The sequence below is a fragment of the Bos mutus genome, chromosome 26, assembly GCF_027580195.1.
Source record: "Bos mutus isolate GX-2022 chromosome 26, NWIPB_WYAK_1.1, whole genome shotgun sequence".
Lineage (NCBI taxonomy): Eukaryota > Metazoa > Chordata > Mammalia > Artiodactyla > Bovidae > Bos > Bos mutus.
The window spans coordinates 17,939,742-17,963,105 of NC_091642.1; the positions used below are offsets into that span (position 1 = coordinate 17,939,742).

Sequence of the window (23,364 nt, forward strand, 5' to 3'; positions counted from 1 at the left end):
GGAGGGCAGTGGGAAGGCTGGAGGAAGAAGAGATGGCGATTATGCATCTGACTCCCCAGAAAGCCCAGAATGAGCTTCGAGGATCTTCAAACAGCTCCTCTGAGGACTGGGGTGGAGCTTGAGGTCTACAAACAGGCCTCCCCCTTCCCGTTGCAGGATGCATGTTGGGCTCTTGGGAACTCATCCCTCAAAACTGGCTTTTCAAGCATCCGCCCACTGCTCTCGGTTCCCAGATTTACTAGGATGTCATTGTTTAATGCTTGAAGACGCTCTCCATCGGCTAGCATACGAGGAGAAACCCTGGTGTCTCAGTCTGAACTTGAGAGGATGATAAGAATTGCTGGGGAGCAGGAGGCAGCTCAGCTATGCCTCCTCTTGCTTTTCGAAAGAGAGACAATCTCGACTTGAACTAGGGAACCACTGACATTTTATCTGCCCCTTGAACTTCTGTATTTTCCCCAAGTCGGGGAACCCTGAGCCTGGGTCATCCCAATCAATGACCCCCAAGAGCTGAGAGTGGCGAGTGGCAGGACCTAGAGATGAGTCCTGTTTATTAAGCCAGTGCCCATAAGAACGGAGGACCGGCCCTTCTAAGAACACCCCTCGGGGCTCACCTGGGACAGTCCCAGCACATTGCTCTCCCTCATGGCCCTGATGCAAACGGCGGCTTTGAAATAACTGTCGATCTGTCTGCCCATCTAGGTGAATTACAAGAAAGACTTTGAACACTCAAAGGCGCAGTTCCATCTGCCGTTGGACATGGTAACCCTGGTGCATGCCAAGAAGGCTCAGACCCTGGCCAGCGACCAGGACTACAGACACCCGCTCCCCCAGTACACGTCCTTGGCTGAGGACCTGAGGCTCAGCTGCGCCAAGAGAGCTCACAAGTTGCAGAGTGAGGTAAGGGGACCTGCCTCTCTCGTCGAGCTCTTTTCCTCTTAAATTTGACCGTGAGGCAGTGACCCACAAGCTCCTGTTGGCTCGGTGGGGGCTCCAGAGATGAAGAATCCTATATCTGGGGTTTCTTTTGAAGCATTGCTGCCGTTGTTCCTGCCTTGCTCTTCAGAAGCACAGTCACATAAATCTATTAGTAATGGTATCAATTTATTGAGTGTGTTAAGTGTGTGTTTAGTCGCTCAGTCGTGTCCGACTTTGCCACCCCATGGACTTAACTTTCCCCTATGGAGTCCGCCAGGCTCCTCTATCCTTGGAATTCTCCAGGCAAGGATACGGAGTGGGTTGCCATTTCCTTCTCCAACTTATTGAGTATTTCTGCTGAATTCTAGGCGTTGCATTTACAAGCACTGTCTCTTTTAATACTCAAAATAACTCAATAGTTTTTATCCCCATTTTACAGAGAAACTATAGTGAGTCTCAAAGAAGTGAAATAGCTCATGCGAGATCACAGAACTATAACTGAGAAAGGGGTGCTGAGATTCGAGGCTCACGGTTAGCATGTTCAGGAGTTGTCAGTGGTGTTGTCTCTGGTCCAGTTTGGGCTGGGGGTTCCTCTAGGAGCCTCGTATGTGGGTCACCCGTCTTCTGAAGAGGCCTGAGGTCTGCCAGGAGAGGTGCTCAGAGCCCCTTTGGAACTAACCCAATTCAGGCAGAGGAGAGTGTTGGGCGGTTGTTGTTCAGTCGCTCAGTCATGTCGGACTCTGTGACCCCATGGACTGCAGCATGCCAGCCTTCCCTGTCTTCACCATCTCCCGGAGTTTGCTCAAACTCATGTCCATTGAGCCAGTGAGACAGAGGGCAGGGAAATCAGGGCCCCAGAGACCATCCCTGGGCCCTCCCAAGGGATCTCCAGAGGCCTTCACACTCCCTACAAGTGCGTTTCTAGCTCATCCTGCCCATTTTCTTAAGCAGACAGGCCTGGGAGCATCGGGAAGTGTTGAAGAACTTCCTCACTTACCGGAGGTATCTCCCAACAGGCAGCAACATCCTTTTTGGTGCTCATCTTATCCCCCAGCTTGCTGCATTTCCATTGCTGGGAGATTTGCAAGTAAGGGGCCTGAGTTGGAAATAAAACAAGCTCTCCCCCACCCCCCCCACCCCACCCCCCAAAAAAAACCCTGCTTTCTGGTTTGGCAGAGCCTGAGAGCTGAGTGGCGCTCAGATCTGGGTTGCTGTCGTCTGATGGAATTTTCTGCCCGTGTGCGGCGTTTACTGAGTGACATAAACTGTCAGGAACCCAGGAGCAGCTGGAGGAACTAGCAAGCCGCCACGCTCAGCTAAGGGGCCCGTTTGTCACTTGCGCAGAGCCCTGACTGTCCCTGCCTCCCATTGCCTTAGCAATTGGAAGGAGGCATGCCCAGGGGGTGCCTTGGTGGCTGAAGGGGAGTGAATTTGAGGCCCTCTTTAAACTGTCAGCCCAGACCCTTCAGGTACACACCCCTGCCCCCACCCCAACAGACTCAGGGCTTTGTCAGATTATTCTGGATTCATTTATTAGTTCTTTCTTAACCCATGATTAATTCATGCCACCCTCTGCTGCTGGGGTTTGTTTTGAAGACCTATTAAATCATTTCCACATTTGCCCCAAGACAGCTGACTTTCTAACCACAATCCGCTCCAGCGATTATTTTTTGATAGCCCACATGAAAATAAAAATCTGCTGAGCACCCCTCTAACAGCTACAGAGACGAGTGACAGCAGAATTATTTTCTTCTGACCTACATTTTTGTTTCCCTAATGAGCATTTACTCAGAAGCCTGTGTGCGTTCGCTGAGTATTATGTGTCTGGAGAGGCTGGTTTGGCCTTGAGTTCTAATTACGATGCTGTCTGTTGTGGGTCCTTCCTTGTTCCACAAGTTTGGTTTTTCTGATTCCTTGTAGAATTTGTACCGGTCGGACCTGAACTTTATGCGGGGTGTTGCCTGCGTCATTCCAGGCACGTTAGAGATTGAAGGGAGAAAGAGAGCATCTGAACTCATCAGTGAGGTAACTGGGGGCCCAGGATGGGGTGGGGGTGTCAAGTATATTCCACAGTAGAGATTAAACTACTATCAGTGTGTCTTATTAAAGCCAATTAGATGCTACACTGTTAGCCATGGTGACTCACCCAGCCTCTCCCCTTACTCTCTTCTCCATTCAGACAGGGTGGTACGTAAGATAACTTTGCAGATTCCGGGTCAGGTCCTGTATTAATACCATACGAGAATTATTCACTGGTTCGTAAGATGTACTTTCCCAGAATCCATTTGAAGAGTGGCTTGTGAAAAGACAGCAGGCTTTGGAGACACAGATGGTGATTCATTTGCTGTGTGACCTCAAGCCAGTCACCTGCCCTCTCTGAGCCTCAATATCTTAATCAGTCAAATGGGAATACTGAGACCTGTCTCATTTAGTTTTTGAGAGGATCAATAGTCATCTAAGCACTGTGCTTCTTTGTTGGCTGTGTATGAAATCGTTGCTGTGAGCCTGGTGATAATTTCTTGGTAAAAAGATAGAAGTCTAGAATTCTAAGCTTTTTGAACTCCTGAGGAATCTTGCCCGCCTCTAGGAGGGCTCTGGGACTTTCGTTCCCAGTAGACTGGCATAATGGAAGGCATTGGAAGTGAAAGGCGGTCAGCGTCCAGCCTGGGTGCCTCAGAATGGCTTATGCGTTGATTGATTAGAAGCTCTGAGCAAGCAGAATGGGCCTCACTGTGGGAGTCGAGATTTAACTTTGTGCTTTGCTTTTCCAATGAAATCTCTAAAGCAGGTGGTTTCTAAACTTCTTGGTGCATCAGAATCCCCTTTGGAAACTTAAAAAAAAAATTACAGAGGCCTGAGGCTACTGCCGATTTATTGAATCCCATTTCCTAGGGTGGTGTGCAGGCATGTGGGTTATTTTAAGCTGAACGATTGTTTCCCATGTACCCTCAAAGCTGAGGAATCCAGGGTCTTCAGTGAGCAAAGGAAATTTGAGAGCAAAACATGAATTTCAATAGTCATGTTCATATTCATGGCAAAGGACTAGCTCTCCCTTTCTTGTTAATAAGCATCCGATTCCATCTGTCCTCCTCCTCTCTGTTTGTTCGTCTCACTGAGTTCTGAGGTCACAAGAGCAGGTGATGGACTGGATTCTGGGTCATAGACTGGCGAGCTTCGCAAAATGAGGGTTTATTACTAGTGCTTAAAGAGCTGATTCTTCCTCTGGTTTTGCACCTCACCTTGTCCTCTTATTCCCTCCTGTGTGTGACTTCAGAGTAAATATCGTCAGCATCCCCAGTCGCTCAAGTACACAGCCGTGACAGACACACCCAGCCTCACTCATGCAAAACTCAGCAACCAGATTACAAACGAGGTAAAACCTTCAGATGACTTCGGGATGGGCTTTTTAAAAAACTGCTAGATTGTTTAAAAAAAAAAAGTATGAATATTTGTGGGACGAGGGAGATGGGGAGCAGGGGAAAGCATGCATGTTTGCATGGAAAGAAAGGAATATCATTAGATGAAACTGAAATAGTTTCCAGAAGGAAAAAAGGCCCAGTAGAAAGCCTGTGGCCTTGCCACCCCCCACCCCAACCCCAAATGCATTTACAGACTGACAGCATCAGTATCCCCTGGGAGCTTGTTAGAAATGCCGAACCTCAGGCCCCACCCAAGAGCCATCGAATCCACGAGGTCATTTAAGACCCTCACGGGTTTGCTTTGCACATGAAAGTTTGAGAAGTGCTGGTCTGTCATTTTCTGTCCTAGCTGGGAAGATATTGGCTAACCCTTCTTCCATCATCATTCCGACGATGTGATGGGAAGGATTTGTGGTTGTCCAGGGACGGTGATTGATACAGTGTGAAGTCTGCCAGCTTTCTTGGTTCTCTGCCTTCCCATCTTCTTGCTCACCACTTACCCAATTCTCACTGTAATATTCGAGCAGAGGGGGCCCAGGGGAGAGACTCTTAATTCCCTCAAATCATCGTTCCAGCTCTACCTCTTCGAAGTGGTTCTCTGACATGTTTGAAATAGCAAGTGAGCTTGGCAGAGAATGAAATGAGTTTTTCAGATTCTCCCTTCTGACCCTAGCTTTTGAAAGTCAGTTGAGATTTGGGTATTTATATATTAGTTTCCACTCTTACCCCAAGATTGGGTTAAGAAGACCCAAAGGGCTGTGTGCAACGTTATCAATTTAAGATTCCCACCGAACCTATCTTGCCTGCTTTGTGATCGGTCTGGCCTCAGAGAACTCGGCAACCGCAGGCCATGTCTAATTACAAGAGCATGTGTTTTCATGCCGGCTGAGGCCCTGCACGGGAGCACTGGTGTGTTTGCCCGTGGGAGGATCCTGGGACTTTAGTGAAGGATGCAGACGGGGTTTGGGAACCTCCTTTCCAACCAGCAGAACGGCTCCTAAATTTCCCAGATATTAACATTGTCTTTATACGTGTCCTCAGCAAAAAAAAAAAAAAAAATATATATATATATATATTTATATACACACAATGGAAAGAACTGTAACAGTATTCCTAAAGGTGTTGCCCTCCCCCCCAATTATTGAGCAAAGTAGAGGGCAGGGAAAAATACCTTTTCTTTGACTCACCTTGGGTTCTCGGCTGGGGCTCTGTAACAAAAGACAGATGAACAAGGGAAAAGCATTCACATTTATTTAGGATGAGCTTTAGGGGATGCAGGAGTCTTCGTAAGGAAATGGAGATCAGGAGGAACTGTTAAACCTGAGCGTTTTTATTCCAGGTTTGATGAGGAATGTAAGATCGTGGGCAGGTGTCGTAGAACAAAAAGGGATGAGCTGAGGCTAGGAAATTGGGGGACACTGAGCGAGGTCTGCTTGTTCAGATGCCTCTCGGGTTCCTCGGGGTTCAGAGATCAGATGCCCCTTTCTCCCTCCACCAGAGGGAGGGCAGCTCCCCCAGGAGGCATGTGACCTGCTTCGGGGGGAAGGTCAGAGAGAGGGCTTCCATCTCCTGCTACTTCCAGATTCCTTTTGCTTAAAATATGCATTACGCTAAGGTACCCTATTTGGAGGTAACATGTCCTGAACCCCGTCACAAGCAACTTGCAATTTTTTTACGCATTCCTTTCATAGCACTCAATTTGACTCATGAAAGACTATCTTTCCTTCAAGTTTTTAAAAAATTTTGATGTGGATCATTTTAAATCTTTATTGAATTTCTTACAGTATTGCTTGCTTTTTTTAAAAATTTTATATTTTTGGTTTTTTGGCCATGAGGCACGTGGGATCCTAGCTCTCCAACCAAGGACTGAACCCACACCCTCTGCATTGGAAGGCAAAGTCTTAAACACTGGCCCTCCAGGGAAATCCCATGAAAGATTACCTTTATTGAAAGAAATATCTTCCCCAAGCTGAGGGTGTGTCCATGACATAGCGAATGGCCTTTTACAAACGTATTTATTTCCCAGTTGCAAAGGAAGGACCTCCAGTCCTGCAGAAATGCACAGCATTTACCTTCTTGTTTTTTTTCCCCCTTCTGCCCAGCGCCTCTATAAAGCAGCAGGGGAAGATGCGAGACACCAGTACACAATGACCCTGGGCCTGCCCGAGTTTGTCCGAGCGAAAACAAACGCGGCCAATCTGAGTGACGTAAGCCTTTCCCATCGCTGAGGTTGAGATGATCTCCAAGGCCAAGTCTCTGTCTGTGATGGGACATAACAGTGACCCTGCTGGCATTCGCAGAAACTTTCAGCCATGTATCTGGTCGACATGCATGTTAAACATACCTTTTCCCAGATGTGTTGATATGTATGTGTCAGAGCCCACTTCCGGGAGGGTGCTAATGAGATTTTCTTTGCCAAGTCGAAAGCTTTTGCTTGTCAGAAATCTGTTCTGCGACACTACATGACAAATGAAGTGGGTAGCCTTTGTTCATGGAGTCGTGTAATTTTTTTGTTTGTTTTCTTAAGATCTACATGTGTTCCTACCATAGGCAAAATACAAGGAGTCTTGGAGGAATCTCCATGCTCAAGGCTACAAGCTAACAATAGATGCTCTGCCCTTCCAGGCGGCTCGAGTCTCTGGAGACATAGCCAGTGATGTGAGTTGAATGATACGACCTTCCATTCTGCCTAATTTCTGTTAACTTCATGTAAAACAATGTCTACGGCTGGTTTCCCTGAATTAAAGCAGATCTTTCACCATGTGAAACAGGATGTCATCTGCGGAATATATTAGTTATGAATGAGATTCTTTGATGGAGAGAGGGAAAGAAAGGCCCTGGTAATCAGAAGCAAAATGCAGGCAAAGATCTCCAGCAGAAAGGAGATTACATTTTATTTCTAATTGTAGCATCTAGGCAACCATCCCCCTGTAATGTGTGAACTGTCTGTTTTCTAACTCCACCCAGATTTAGAAAGAGAATTTGCAGTAGAAATTGTAGTGTGGCCGTAGCTCAGTCCCCTCTTGACTCTCTGTAGCTTCCTGCATCGGCGGTAGGGTTTGCAGCTGTGTTTCAGCCACTTGACTCATAGCGTCCATAGCTTTGGGACATGAAGGTGACTTTCTCTTTCCCACAAACAAATCGCAGAAAATGTAGACTTCAAATAAATGTATCCTGTCTTTTGGGTTTGATGTTTTGCCAAGTGTGAAGGGATAAAGCACAACTTTCTCTTTCACCCTTTTTGATAAATTCCTTTTGGCCATAGAACTCGTAAGGGGAGCGGGCCCTTGCTTTGGTTCTAAGAATCTAGTTTTAATTAGATGGGAGGAAGGGAGCACTGTTTTAATTGTTCCTCCCCCAGGGCGGGGGAAGCAGGCTCTCCGGCCAGCCTCACTGTGCCATTTCTTATAATCATCCCCGTCTCGTGTAAGAATAGGTGATTTTCTTAGTGACCGCGAGGAAGAGGCACAGCCAGAACATCAGTGGGCCAAACGCCGGCCCCTGACCGCCTGGTTCTCCTTCCAGTTTCTCTACAGACATGACTTTGTGAAGGAGCGAGGACGGCTGATCGGGGCCCAGAGCGTGAGTGACGACCCCCGGCTCCAGCACTGTCAGCGGGTGGGCCAGCTGCAGAGCGAGCTTCAGTACAGGAGGCAGGCGGCGGGCAGCAGAGCGCAGTGCCACCTGCCCATGGACATGGTGCCACTGGTCCACGCCCGGAAGGCCCAGGCCCTGGCCAGCGACCTTGACTACAGGACACAGTGCCACGCGTTCACAGCGCTGCCCGAGGACCTGAGGATGGCCTGGGCCAAGAAGGCCCATGCCCTGCAGAGTGAGGTAGGGGGTCTGTGGATCACACATCAGTCCCCGACTTCTTCCTCCCACCAGGCCTGGGTGCACATCTCTGCCTCTTCCTTAGCCCTTCAGATCCCTTCATCAGCCCCCACCCCTCATCAATGACTTGCTTGGTCTGTATCATCTAGGTTGGGATTATTCAGCCAACAGATATTTACTGAGCACCTGCCATGCCACAGGCATCCCTCAAGGCCCTGGAATATAGCAGTCAGCAAAAAAGCTCAAAAGTTCCTGGTGTCAGGGAGCTTCCGGTCTGTGGGAAGATGCAGCTGTGTGGTGTGTCAGATGGAGACAGAGCAGGGAAGTGGGGTGTGTGTCAAAGTGTGAAAGTGTTAGCTCGGTCACGTCTGACTCTTTGCGACCCCATGGACTGTGGCCCACCAGGCTCCTCTGTCCATGGGAAGTCACCAAGCAAGAATACTGGAGTGGGTTGCCATGCCCTTCTCCAGGGCATCTTCCTGACCCAGGGATCAAACCTGGGTCTCCCCTGTTGCAGGCAGATTCTTTACCATCTGAGCCAGCAGGGATGGCCAGGTAAGCATATGTGTGCAACATAAAAAAATGAGGGACAGGGTCACTCTCATCCTCTGTCACCCCCTTCTCCTCCTGCCTTCAATCTTTCCCAGCAGCAGGGTCTCTTCCAATGAGTCAGCTCTTCCTATCAGGTGGCCTAAGTATTGGAGCTTCACCTCCAGCATCAGTCCTTCTGATGAATATTCAGGGTTGTTTTCCTTTAGGACTGACTGACTTGATCCCCTTGCAGTCCAAGGAGGATGAGATGGTTAGTGGCATCGCCAATTCAGTGGATATGAATTTTGAGCAAACTCTGGGGGATAGAGACATACAGGGACAGGGACAAGGACAGCACTGGCGTGCTGCAGTCCATGGGATCGCAAAGAGTCGGACACGACTCGCGACTGAACAATGACAAAGACAGGGTCACTCTCGCTGCAGAGGTGACATTTGAGCAAAGACCCTGGGTGGCAGCAGCCTCAGCATATCTGGGACTGGACTGAAGCGAGTGCCTGAGTGTGTGAGTGAGGAGGATGCCCCAGGGGATGGGATGGGGGTCAGAGAAAGAGACCCAGGGCCCGACTGTGTGCACTGGGGATGTCCCTGAGGCGAGGTGGAGAGTTGTGCCCAGAGCTGCCGTTCACCAGAGCTGACTGCTCACCAGTACGGCACCCTCGCTTCAACACTTAGGGGTGAGAGCCTTGCTTGCTCCTCCTGTTGCACAGATGAGGTCACGTGAGGGGCTGAGGCAGGCCTGGCTCCAGAACCCATGCTCTCAACCATGCCACCCTCCTGGAGCAGGGGAGTCACGCTTCCTATGATGCAGGTGTGAATGCTTAGGCCCAGAGAGGGGACGTCCCATGCGGGGGCATTAAGTCCCGCCCTTAGTGGACGTCTCCAGACTCAGTTCCTCTGAAGTCAGTTCCAGGCCACTCCAAGTTTCGGCTCCTTCAGAAGGGCCAGGGTGGTGATGAAAATGTGGTCGCGGTCAGCACTTCCAGGCCACGTGCCCATGGCAGGCTCTGCACCATGCTTGCTTATGTGTATCATCTCCCCCAGCCCCACAGCTCCCCCGGGAAGAAGGTGAGGTTTCAGAGCAGGTCTCATGAGACTGTAGTCACATGAACCCTTGTCGTCCATATCGGGGTTTCCAAACTTGGGCACCTTTGACACTTGGGGCTGGATGCTTTGCTGTGTGGGCCAGTCTTGTGCGTTGCAGCATCCCTGGCCTCTACCCTCAAGATGCCATCAGCACCCCTCGATGTGACAATCAGAAATGTCTCCATATATTGCCCAATGCACCTGGGGGATAAAACTGTACTGAGAACTCTGTTCTCAGTTGAGGACTGTCTATATGATGCACTGCGCTGAGCACACACAGTGCATGGTCCATAGGAACATGCCAGAGGCTGTGAGCTGTTAGGATTGTTTTCCACCAAGCCTCCTGATTCTGGGGGCCTTAGGGCAGTGACTGCTCCGAGTTTAGTTATGTGGCACAGGCAGAGTGTTGAAAACACCCAGTTGATGATTAATTATGACAACAATGATGCAATGATTTAATGAATGCCGTGATCATCTAATTATGAATCAAGATTTGCTGGGACTGTAGTACTGAGTGGGTACCAGCCAGGGGAGCGTGGAGCAGGGCATGCATATGCTGAAGCACAGCCCAGGACCCACCCTGAGGTCCCTAAGAAGAGGTTCTTAGTTTGACTCAGAGTACAGCCCAGGACCCTTCTGTCGGTGGCCTCTTCCGGGGAGAAAATAAACCTCCTGGGACAGGACAGGCCACTGTGGGAAGATTAGGGGCTCGGCTAGAAGCCCAGCTTCGTCCGTCAGCAGCCACTTGGCTTTCTAGGCCTTCATGTTTCTAGAAAAGCAAAGATGTTTGGTTTATTGGTGATCTCAGATTTCAGGATTCATAGATAAATGTTTTTTTAAATGCTGACATCATCATAGTATCAGACTATTTTACTATGTAAGGAAAAAGACCAAAAACCAACTCTTACCTCAAGCTACCATTTATATCACTGTTACTTCTGAAAAGAAAGGATATTTTAACACACACACACACACACACACACACAAATAAGAACAACAAGAAAAAAAGAGAGTCCTTCCCAAGAAACACTTGTTGGCAATCATAGACTTATACTTTACCAAATGCGATATGTTTTGTGCTGAGAATTTATTGCCTGATTTACGAATGACCATGTTGGGCTTCATGCGTTGTTTTGAAACTTCAGGTTTGTTAAACTGGGTGGTCTTGGGCTCCAAGATCCTGTGAACAGCAGACCCCCAGAATGTCCATCTGGTCTGGAGGCTTGTTCTCTTGCAGTCATCACTGAAAATCCAATTCCACGTGGTTATGTTCCAGTAAAAAGGAAACAAAGGCTTCTTGTGAGCTCATGCAGTTCAGCAGAGTTCCGGGCAGGAACAGCAGCTCCGGTAGCCATCAGTCGTTCTCCTTACCTCTCCCATCCAGGCCGGAAAGCAAGCTGTGGGTCTCGGTGCTCACCCTTGGCAGGAGGGTCCTCAAGGCTGTGACTGCTGAAGTCTTGGAAAAGTCGTGCTTACCTCAGGGATGCGTCTGAGACACGTGCTCCGCCCAGGCTGTGCTCCACCACCAGGGGGTGCTAGTTCAGTCACCTCTTCAGTCAGTCAGTTCAGTTGCTCAGTCGTGTCCGACTGTTTGCGACCCCGTGAATTGCAGCACGCCAGGCCTCCCTGTCCATCGCCAACTCCTGGAGTTCACTCAAACTCACGTCCATGGAGTCGGTGATGCCATCCAGCCATCTCATCCTCTGTCATCCCCTTCTCCTCCTGCCCCCAATCGCTCCCAGCATCAGAGTCTTTTCCAGTGAGTCAGCTCTTCGCATGAGGTGGCCAAAGTACTGGAGTTTCAGCTTTAGCATCATTCCTTCCAAAGGACACCCAGGACTGATCTCCTTTAGAATGGACTGGTTGGATCTCCTTGCAGTCCAAGGGACTCTCAAGAGTCCTCTCCAACACCACAGTTCAAAAGCATCAATTCCTCGGCACTCAGCTTTCTTCACAGTCCAGCTCTCACATCCATACATGACCACTGGGAAAACCATAGCCTTGACTAGATGGACCTTTGTTGGCAAAGTAATATCTCTGCTTTTCAATATGCTATCTAGGTTGGTCATAACTTTCCTTCCAAGGAGAAAGCATCTTTTAATTTCATGGCTGCAGTCACCATCTGCAGTGATTTTGGAGCCCCCAAAAATTAAGTCTGACACTGTTTCCACTGTTTCCCCATCTATTTCCCATGAAGTGATGGGACCAGATGCCATGATCTTTGTTTTCTGAATGTTGAGCTTTAAGCCAACCTTTTCATTCTCCACTTTCACTTTCATCAAGAGGCTTTTTAGTTCCTCTTTACTTTGTGCCATAAGGGTGGTGTCATCTGCATATCTGAGGTGATTGATATTTCTCCCGGCAATCTTGATTCCAGCTTCTGCCTCTTCCAGCCCAGCATTTCTTGGTCCTTTCCAAATCTGCCACTCCATGCTCCTCTCTGCGAGCTCACATAAGGGCTGCAGGCATCCTGCAAAGCACATGAAGGGACCGTCAAGGGGACAGTCTTGGCCCCAGCCTTTATGGCTGCAAGGCCTCAGGAGACTCCTTAAGCTTCCCCGGCTTCCGTTTCCCCATCAGAAATAACAGCAATGACAGTAACAATACCTAAGAAGTACGGAATGCTTATCTCAGGCTAGGCATTTATTTAAATATTTTGCATGAACGATCTCATGTAGTATCTAGGTAGGTACTGTAAGTACTTCCATTTTTACAGATGTGGTAACTAACACATCTATAAATTTTCAGGAATTTGCTCAGGGTCATAAGCTGCCAGGGAAATGACTTGCTCAAGACCATATGTCTTGTTAAGAGGCAAAGCCCGGCTCTGGGCTCCTGACTCTGGAGTTAGCGCTATCTGGCTCCCCCTGGTGGCTAGATTAGGAACCCAGGCGCTCTGGCTCTTGAGGGTTCTCTTAAGAACCACCTGCACAGGGTCCCAAAGGACAGCAGCTGGTGACTTATCTGAGAATCTGAGCATTTAACCCCCCAGATTGTTCTATAGTTGGGAATTTTGAGAATGGCACAAGGACTGAATGAAGTAATGAAAGTGAAAATGAAAGTTGCTCAGTCGTGTCTGACCCATGGATTCTAGCCTACCAGGCTCCTCTGTCCATGGAATATTCCAGGCAAGAGTACTGGAGTGGGTTGCCATTTCCTTCTCCAGGGGATCTTCCCCACCCAGGAATCGAACCCAGGTCTCCCACATTGCAGGCAGACGTTTTACCGTCTGAGCCACCAGGGAAGCCCCAAATGAGTCTGAAGCAAACCACACCCTTTGCAAGATAGTTGTTATAGTGATTCTTATTATTAATATGACAAATATACCCCTTCCCCTGACCACCTCCTGGGTGCACCTCCTGGTTATGTAATTCCTGTTAGAGCTCAAGGGTTACAAGCTACAGCTTTTGGGTCTCCAGAATGGGGGGCACCAGGAATCTCACGTGTGACTCTGAAGGTGGCATCCAGGCCTTCATATGTACAAGGGCAAGTAGTGAGGCTGCCACCTGGGGAAGCAAGGTACAGCTGGGCAGCCTGAGAAGATCTCTTATTATCTTAGAATCCTTCTTGGAAACCATCTTTGGGCCGATTCTCCTTGACTACCCTCCTTGCTCCTCCTCCCCTCTTTTATGGTGAGGTCTCGGGCAGGCGTGTTGTTTTTAGGGTCTGCGTGAATAGTCAAAGCGGGGCTGGGAGCAGAAATATCAATAGACAATCCATTTATAAGCGAGTCGGAGGCGCAGTCAGATCTTTGGGGAACCTGCGTCTTGCCTTCTGACTCACCTGCGCTCGCACTGTTCAGCTCAACAAAAGGCAAGTTGAAAGCATGCGCCCCCACTTCATCTCACTTATGAAAGGAGCAAGGCCCGGCTGTGAAGAGGCCCTGTAGGATTATTCTCTCTAACTTAGAAATTTATCCAATTTTCTCTGTTCTTTATCAGAGTGGAAGGCAAAAGCTTTGCTGGTGTAGACTGAAAGATCGCGGTATAAAAAGCAATTTCACTGACATGGGGTTTTGAAATGTGCTCCCAAACCCGAGTGATGTCCCCCTTCAGCAGTTGGAAAGCAGAGTGGGATTTGCACAGGGGCCTTAGCCAGCAGACAGTAGATCAGAAACAGACCCTCTTTGAGGCCAGCTGTGAGGAGCACTGTGATTCCTGAAATGAAAGAAAGCTAAAAAGGCCGAAAGGCTGATTTCAGGAGCGGGTATTTTGCGTTACCGCAGAGCTTGTATCTAAATTAGAGAAATGCCAGCAACTTCGTTTAGTTCCAAATTTCACATTTCCTTAGAGAGTCCTTTTTCTTCCTTAAAAATGCCTAATTTCCATATGGAGAGGAAGAAAAGCTTTTTCAGAGACTGTCTCAATGTAGGTAATGGTGGGCAGATCAAGGAATGGTAATAAGATTAAACATTTCAGGAGATTCCTAATCAGGCCCATTGTCTTAAAACCCCACTTACTGTTTTCTTCCTGGAATTGATGCTGTGGTTCTGATCTTCCAAGTCCTTAAGAGGAGGAAAATGGCTAAAGTTTAAGCCTATTGTGCAATGTAGGCAAATCCTGAGTAACCAGAGGAGGAGGGGTAAACTGAGGCATGGAAATGTTAAGGCGGTTTACACACCATTCCCCAGTTGTAGCCAGGTTTGTTGCAGTTTTGAGAGTCCTGCAAAGAACTGCCCCTTCCCCACCACTGCAAAGAAAAAAACAAATCTAACACACAGAATATCTTTTACCCCTCAGGACTCTCAGGTGTTTTCATGAGAACAGAGGATTGTCATGACCTTCAGGTATCACAGAGAGAAACTGAGTCACATTTTGGTACAGTGATTTGCCCTGAGTCACAGCAGGTTTGATCCAGAGCTCAAAGCCCTTTGATCCGCTGAAAGTGTGTAAAACGTTTCTGTTTAGGCAGGCGGTCAATCGCCTCACTGCCAGAATGAAACCAAATAATCAAGGCTGATGTGTGGGCTGGGGTGTCTATCTCAGATCTTTCTTAAGGGATCATTCCCATAGGTCACAACCTTCTGCTTGGAATCCAGCCAGTTTACATGTGGGACCTGCTTGTATCTTACATGTGATCCGTTACTTAATTCTGGGCAGAATGCACAAACTCAAATAGTTTGCCTTGGCGACATGCAGAACTCACCCAAATGAAGATATTGAAATGTTGTGATGAAGCATTTTTATGGATGCCACAATGGTTTGCAGCCCTTTCCTGATAAAAGCCAGTGTTTTTTTCTTCTCACAGCTGCGCTACAAGTCGGACCTGATGGGCATGAAGGGGACAGGATGGCTGGCGCTGAGTTCCCCACAGATAGAAAGTGCAAAGAAGGCCGGAGAACTCATCAGTGAGGTATCATTAACCTGACTCTACCACAAACACACCCTGGCGTTTATCTCCTCCTGACAAGGGAACTTGCAGATGGATTGGAGAGCCTGGGAGCGCCCATGACACTGGACTCCTGATTTCTTTCTGGGGCTATTTGCAATCAAATCCCAAAACAGAACAAGATTTGGCTCCCAGTGAATTCACTTGCTGGCGAGTTAAAGGCTTGTTCCAATCATTAGAGGATGACCAACAAATGTTCTATGTACAATTATGATCTAACCTGACCCATTATTTTCATGGAGATAAGGAGAGGGTTTGCCACCCGTCTCCTGAGTTTACTCAGTTCAATGTCCTAGGGTTATCTGACTTCAGAGGGTGTTAAAAGTTGCCCAGAGATGGTTACATTAACTGAACTCCCCCCGCCCCCATGTTGATGACCCAGAGTTTCTTGCCCTGGGAACTCCTTGCGAGCATAGCACTGCCTTCTTTAGTTCCTTAATAACAGAATCTACTTGAATAGGGTCTGGGCAGGGCTGACCTAAGGCTGAATCCTTCCATCTACTGAATTCCTTTTCTTGTGATGAGCTTTGGCATTTTGCAGCCTCTCTTTTCAAGAATGTAAATACCTGTAAAATGGTCCTTATCACAGAGGCAGCTTGAATCTCTTCTGTATGCTGGTGAGGTGGCCACAAAGAAGAGAGATTTCTTTCCCAAGCATGTCATTGGTACATCTGGTACTAGGGTAAAGCGGCATCTGGAAAAATGCACGGTGTTTGATTGTTTCTTGAGAGTCTTGGTCTTTCTCTTACAGACCAAATACCGTGAAAAACCAGACACCATCAAGTTTACCACAGTGGTTGACTCCCCAGACCTAGTTCATGCCAAGAACAGCTACATGCATTGCAATGAGGTGGGTGTTTTCTGCTCACTCATCCCAGGCTTAATAGGGGGTAGGGCTGCACAGTGGCCAGTGCTTAAGATGTAAGTGCAAACCTTCTGTCCCTTACCTAGGCGATCTTGGGTCAGTTTTCTAATGTCTTTTAGCCATGGTTCCCTTATTTGAAATAAAGATAATGATAGCAACCATTTCATAAGATGGAGTGAATTAAATGAGGATGAAGTAAATAAAACTTCATGAAGCTTTTAGCAAGTATTTAGAATATAGTAAGTCCTCAGTAAATGTCCCTAGTTTGACTCATAATCATCACAATAGTAATACTAAGTATTGTTGATGGACCCTTACCAAACACTAGGTCATATATATCTTAATTGTCCATAGATGATAATGGAATTAAATCTTAACATAAGCCAATTAGGAAAAAAAGCAGCTATATAAAGAACTTCTTTCTACTGTATAATTTAGCCCCATTTCCTCTCTCCTGTATTAATTTTGAAGAATAGGAAATTACATATTTTCTTCTCTGAAATCCTCCAGGGATTGGATTTTTGCACACTGACAAAGCTGCCCCCTGCTCACAGAGTCCAAGTGCGGTACTGACCAGTTCATGTTTGAAAACACAAACTGAATTTGGGAAAGGGTTGGAATGTTAAATATTTTATTTCCTCTCTAAAACTGGATGAGACTCAACCACCTCCTAAAATTATTTGCAGTTTTTAGATCACTGCCCTAAAAATAGCCATTAAGAGAAAGCTTGATTTCTAAAATTGTGTCTTCTTGGGACACAGGGTAGACTATGAAAACTTTAAATTTCTTAAGAGATATTAAGGTGCTTAAGGTTTTTTAGCTGCTATGTCTTTTATTATTTTTATTAATGTTTAGTAACAAAGGCATTGAGGCGTCTTGTTACTAGTAAAAAGCTTGAGCAAATGCCTGATTGCAAAGATTCTCTGAAATATCCACCCATCTTTTACTGTTTGTGAAACATAGGTACAGCAACCCAGGATGATGGTTTGTGACCCTTTTGGAGCAAAACTTGATGAATATTTTTAAATACTTAAAACCAGCTCCTCACCACCTGACCCTGGCCACTCGGGCACCTCCCTTCCTGGGTGGCGTCTGGAGGGATGCTCTCCGAGTGCAGGATAGCTTCTGCACCCTGGGGTGGGAGGGGCAGGAAAGGGCATCAGCCCCTCTTCACCTTGACTGCAGCAAGTGCGGTTTCCCATTTACCGTGAGCCTTCTTCCCTGCAGCGCCTGTACCGGTCGGGGGATGCGGAATCCCGACACAGGTACACCCTGGTGCCCGACCACCCCGATTTCACCAGAGCCCGCCTCAACGCCCTGAATCTGAGCGACGTAAGTGAACCAGCCGCTCATGTGGTGTGTGCCCGCTTCTGTAATGTGATGTGTGCCCAAATGGGATTTTTTTTTTTTTAGAAAGAATTCCTAGGAAGGGAGCTGGGAACAGAAAGCACCCTAGACTGAGAGTAGGATAAATGGCATGTATAACTTTGAGCCACTTTTCTCGCTAGGCCTCAGTCTCCCCAGCTGCAAAATGGGGATGGAGCTGTGCTAGCTGACTCCTGTGGTTCTGTCAGCTCTAGCATCTCAGTGCTGGGCATGACTCCAAAGACCTCAGTCAGGTGCTGGGCTCCAGTCAGAGGAGTGGTGCCCTGGCTCTGCCTGCTCTGCTTGTTCCCCAGACTCCTCTCCTTAGCCATTCAGAGCCTTGTAAGTTTGGAGACCGAGTGGCGCTTTCTTTGCTTTCTGCAGGTTAGAAAGACGCTGCAATTGTAGTCCATGGGATCCAAACACAATCCGCTCCTTTGTGCCTGAGGCTGTGGCCCCCGACACGTCTGTTCCCTTGGATGTGTGCCCTTTGCATGCATCTCCAAGATGCTGTTTCCTCAGCCCGGGCTTGTTGTTGGCAGGGGTCGGAGGCCCCTGGTCGTAATAGAATAGGCGGCCGCTCTGCCGGCAAAGCTGTGATCCTGGGATAACAGGCACCGAGGCGGCAGAATCAAAAGACACTGTCAGATCAGAATAACACAGGCTGAGTGTGTCGGCCTGGGGCCGCGCGGGGCCTCCCAGAGTCCGGCCATTCTTCCCGCCCTGGCCCGGCCATTGTGTCCTGGGGCTCCGTGCAGATCAACAGCTGCTGCTGCTCACCCCAGAGGTAGCCGCCTCGCAGGGGTCGGCAAGAGGCGCCTTCTAGTTAGCGTGTGTGTTAGTTTGTTGCGTTTGTAAAGCCCTGTGGGATCCCACGCGGTGAATGTGCTGCTGCTTTGTAAATATGAGTTATTATGACCATTTGATGCTTTTGAGGGATGCGCAGGTGATAATTTTAGAACAGCAGCTCTGGTGGGCTGACCTCCATCTGGGGAAGCGGGACCTCCCCCTCAGCGGAGCTCGGACAAAACATCCATCTCATTAATGTTTCAAGGATAGGGGAAGGCCAGGCCTCCATGTGAGGAGCTCCTGGAGGCCCATCGCCCTGGACACTGGGATAGAAGTGCCAGTCCTTCGGGGGCCCGACTTAAGGAGGACAGCCACCCCGGGCTGGTGGCAGAGGCATCCTTCCTTCCACAAGGGGTGCCCGTCTGCAGAGTCCCGGAGCTGAAATTAGCCGCCAGGGCACGCGGGTATGGAGGACTCATGAACCTCTTTTGAAAGAGCACTTCTTCGGGGGCGTGTAGGATACGCACAATTGGATCAAGTGCTCTGTGAGGAAGATGTGGAGGGAAAGTGACCTTCCTGGGCAAAGAAAGCCATTGAGATGTGTAAGGCAGCCGAAATAACTAAAAATCAAATGACTCTAATGTGTGAGGATGAGGGCAAAGCTGTGCCCACTGTGATAAAGAAGAGGAACGCCCAGGGTTCCAAATCAAAGAGCCTGCGGAATCTAAAGACTCCCAGTGGCAAGGCAAAAACCTCAACAGAATTAAAAAAAAAAAAAAAAAAAAAAAAACTCAGGGAGGAAGCGATGACAATCAAGCAAATAGTATACAGAGAGAAGCGGGGTGGGGAGACAGGGAGCCAGCGCCTCGGGCAGAACCCCAATCTGGGCCTGCCCTTGAGTTGACTCCCATGCAGTGCGGTGGTAAAGAATCCGCCTGCCAATGCAGGAGGCATAAGAGACGAGGGCGGGTTCAATCCCTGGGTTGGGACGATCCCCTGGAGGAGGAAATGGCAACCCGCTCCTGTATTCTTGCCTGGAGAATCCCATGGACAGAGGAGCCTGGGGGGCTACAGCCCATTGGGTGGCAAAGAGTTGGCCAGGACTGAGTGCCTGCACCATACTTACACTTGAGTTGACCCCCAGTTACAGAGACTCGGAGGCTGGGGTGCCTTGACACCAAAGCAGGGTGACCTTGGAGTTCGATGCTGTGAAAAGATTGGTGTTGTTTCCTAGCCCAGATCTGGTGGAGAATCTCACTAGGAAGGCGCTGACAGACCCCTTTCCAAGGAACGATAAGGGTTTTGACTCTCCTTCCTAGTCTAATTAATTTGTACGACCATCAAAACAAGGAAACGCAATGCTAGAGGGGCTGGTTGTCTGTCATGATCTGAATTCCACCTCACCTTCTACATATCTCTCAGTCCTTCCCCGCTAAACTCAATGACAACCCAGGAAATCTAATCCTTTGGGCCCTGTCTGTGATCTGCTAATGAAGTGATGACCTTAGCGATGATTAGTTCTCTATTTCTAGGTACATCAACAGAGTAGGCATTTGGCTTCTGGTTTGTAATGTTGGGACTGGAAGAAGTGATGAAGGTAAAGGTGATGATGAGCAGCAGGACTTAACAAACAATGAGCTCCACCACGCTTGGCTCAAGCTTTCTGTGGTCCCCTCTAGTTCCAGGCTCGGTTGTGGGGTGGCGTGAGGGCACTCTGCTTTTTTCTCTGCCACTCTTCCTCCGCTTAATCCCCCCAATCCCCTGTAGAACAGAGTCTCAGCCTTGACCTCTATTCCCAAGTGACAAAAGTAAGGTTCTTAAGGGCCCCCTGACCTGCCGTGGCTCTGAGATGCGTGAGCGACCGAAACGGTCTGGGGCTGTCACTTTGTCATCTGCTGGCGATGCGCCTCACCTGCTGTCTCCCTTCTCTGCGACAGAATAAAGGACAGCCTTCCGCTGGGATCTCCAGATGACTCCTTTCATGGAGCCATTCCCTTATCTTGAAAAAAAAAATATATGAGCTACATGAAGGCACGGGCGGTTTTGATGCCTCCGTAGGTGATGTGGGTCTACCTGAGGACTAAGAGGATGTGATTACAGACTCCCGGAGGGTGTGCAAGAACAACTTGAAAGGCGGAGAAATAAAAGAAGACGATGTGAAATGCAGGGGTCAGGAACTCGGTCAGGTTCCTGACAATCAATTTAATTCAGGTGAAGGCTCTCCTCTCGGTGCAGACTCCAGGAGGGCATGGGGGCTGCAGCACGCTTCACAGGGATAATGTGACGTGGCATCAAGGTGGCCCAGGGGCCCCCAGGAATTGAGGGGAGCCCGTGAACATGAGGGTACCAGGACCCAAGGAATAGGACCAACAGCATGTGGGGAGAAACAGGGTTCTTTAACTTTGCATTCTGGCAGCTGGAAGCTGCAAACTTGAGGTGCTGGAGTGAAAGCAAAGACAGGAAGAAGGAGGACAGGGGCATCTGGTACCCACAGGGTGTAGCAAATCAGCCAGACCCCGAGACCCACAAGAGCAGGGCCTGATGCTCAGGCTTTGGCTGGGCGTTTAGAGCCAAAGCCCTTCATGGCCAGAGCTGAGGAGGTCCTCAGGGTGGCCGTGGGGCCATGGGCTCTGCCATCTGGGCGCCAGCAAGACAGAGGGTACCTGTATAGGAATTACTCCCTCTGAGAACTAGCAGACATGGAGGCATGGAGCTGCCCATTCGCCTCTCACTCATTTCTTTGTTTCCCCAACTAGAAAGTCTACAGACACTCCTGGGAGCAGACCCGGGCTGGCGGCTACGACTTCAGGCTGGATGCCATCCCATTCCAGACGGCACGGGCATCGAGGGAAATCGCCAGTGATGTAAGACCTCACGTTCCCTCCCTGCCTCTGTCTCTGATAGGTGTCACTCTGGTTTCCCCAGTTCTGTTGAAAGGCAGACCACTGGGAACCAAAGCTGAGAAAGTATTTCAAGTGAAAGGAATAAAAGTTGGCCTCAGTTTCTAGCATCTCAGCCAGAAATTTGGAATTAGGGAAGGTTTTATTCCTATTTCCTCTCCTTCAAGAGAGGCGTTCTTAAATGTTGATGCATGTGGACAGAAACTAGAAATCAGTTAGCAGAGGACTGATTTGTTGACCTTCAATAAAGGGACCTTTTTTTCAAAGCTGAAGTGCACTATGGAATAGAAAGAGATTGGGTTTCCCGCCTAGATTGACTTGAGTTCAGATCCTGCCTCAGTTGCTTAGGAGTTGGCTCTGTGGTCTTGAGCAAGTTGCTTAAATCCTCTGAACTAAAATTTCTCCTATGAAATAGAGATCTAATATTTGTCTCTATTGGTGACAGGATTGATGTAGAGAGAGTGAAAGTTGCTCAGTCGTATCCAACTCTTTGCCACTCCATGAACTATACAGTCCATGGAATTCTCCAGGCTAGAATACTGGAGTGGATAGCTTTTCCCTTTTCCAGGGGATCTTCCCAACCCAGGGATAGAACCGCGGTCTCATGCATTGCAGGCAGATTTTCTACCAGCTGAGCCAGCAGGGAAGCCCGGGATTGATGTAGGAATGTAACCAAAATGGTTCAGTGTCATGTACAGAGCAAGGGGACAAAGCATGGCAGCTGTTATTATCGAAGAGGAAGACATCACTAACTAGATAGGAAGACATTACTAACTAGATATATGATCATTCATGAACAACTTGTCACTGGTTCAAAGTGAAACAAATATAGAAACCAAGCATTTAGCAACACTTAGCAATGAGATATTCTGGCCTCCAAGCCTGAGATGGGTGGACTCCTCTGGCTGAGCAGAATAGAGGCCGGTTTGGGTTTATCAAATGCACCTGGTACTTTTTACATACTAATCACAGGCTTCCCAGGTGGCGCTAGCGGTAAAGAACCCGAGTGCCAATGCAGGAGACATAAGAGATGCGGTTCGATCCCTGGGTGGGGAAGATCCTCTGGAGGAGGGCACGGCAACCCACTCCAGTATTTTTGCCTGGGGAATCCCATGGACAGAGGAGCCTGGCGGCTACAGTCCATGGGGTCACACAGAGTCAGACACGACTGAAGTGATTTCACACACATGCAATCACAGGCAGAAGGACTACATATTGGACTTCGATGGATTGGAAATTTTAAAAAAGAAAGTGACTCAGTCCCGTTTTTCACTATATATGGTTTGAGGAGCACTGAGTTGGGTCCCTGAAAGCTGGAAAGAATCAAAGGATGAGTGGCTGCTGATAGAATGGGTGCACTCCTTAGCTGTTGGATTAACTGTTACCACAGCAATACCGTCACCTGCCGCTGGGTGGACGTGAGCCTGTGCAGGACATGAAGCTCAGCCCTTCTCGCTGAATCCTCTCAAGATCCCGTGGGGTGGAGGTTCCCGCACCCATTTTCACACCCATTTTACCAAGTGGGGAGACCAAAGCTCAGAGAGACTCAGTAACTGACCCGAGGCCACACAGCTAAAGGAAACAGAGGGAAACCCGGATCCCAGGCCTACTTGAATCCAAAGCGGTGCCCTTGACCCACTGCTGAACTTCCTGCTGAGAATCCCGAGGGCCGGCCCTGGAGGGAAGGGGGGCGCCCATGACCACCTCTCTGCTCCTCTGCCCTGCAGTTCCTGTACAAAGAGGCCTTCCTACGGGACCGGGGCCTGCAGATAGGGTACCGCAGCATCAACGACGACCCGAGGACGAAGCATTTCCTCAGCGTCGGCAGACTCCAGAGTGACAACGAGTACAAGAAGGACTTCGCCAAGAGTCGGTCCCAGTTCCACAGCCGCCCAGACCAGCCCGGCTTCCTCCAGGCCAAGAGGAGCCAGCAGCTGGCCAGCGACGTGCACTACAGGCAGCCCCTGCCCCAGCCCACCTGCGACCCGGAGCAGCTGGGCCTGAAACACGCGCAGAAGGCCCACCGGCTGCAGAGCGATGTGAGCTGCCCTCCCCTCAGGCCTAGGCCCTGCCTCTGGTTCTCTTCATCAGAGGTGTCCATAATCCCACGTCCCGTGTTACCCTCAGGGAGGAGCTGGGCTGCGATAGAACCTAGGAGACCTGAGATGATAGTACCAGAAGAAATCACAAGAATCCCAGTGTATCGAGTCCTTCCTGTGGGCCAGGCTCCGTGCCAAATGCTTTCCATGCC

The 23,364-nt window shown here is 48.9% G+C and overlaps 1 protein-coding gene across 8 annotated transcripts in view; it reads left to right on the forward strand.

Moving 5' to 3' along the window:
* Window positions 1-23,364, forward strand: part of NRAP (nebulin related anchoring protein) — a 75,662-nt gene that overhangs the window by 50,643 nt on the left and 1,655 nt on the right. For 5 of the 8 annotated variants that reach the window (XM_070363475.1, XM_070363471.1, XM_070363473.1 and 2 more), the window contains 11 exons: window positions 703-900; window positions 2,839-2,943; window positions 4,193-4,291; window positions 6,440-6,544; window positions 6,888-6,995; window positions 7,863-8,174; window positions 15,054-15,158; window positions 15,946-16,044; window positions 17,287-17,391; window positions 20,970-21,077; window positions 22,841-23,152. In XM_070363475.1, the coding sequence (XP_070219576.1) occupies window positions 703-900; window positions 2,839-2,943; window positions 4,193-4,291; window positions 6,440-6,544; window positions 6,888-6,995; window positions 7,863-8,174; window positions 15,054-15,158; window positions 15,946-16,044; window positions 17,287-17,391; window positions 20,970-21,077; window positions 22,841-23,152 (1,656 nt within the window). Of the gene's footprint in view, window positions 1-702; window positions 901-2,838; window positions 2,944-4,192; window positions 4,292-6,439; window positions 6,545-6,887; window positions 6,996-7,862; window positions 8,175-15,053; window positions 15,159-15,945; window positions 16,045-17,286; window positions 17,392-20,150; window positions 20,425-20,969; window positions 21,078-22,840; window positions 23,153-23,364 lie in introns of those variants that run through there. The other 3 variants (XR_011462754.1, XR_011462755.1, XM_070363472.1) reach the window with 3 other exon arrangements.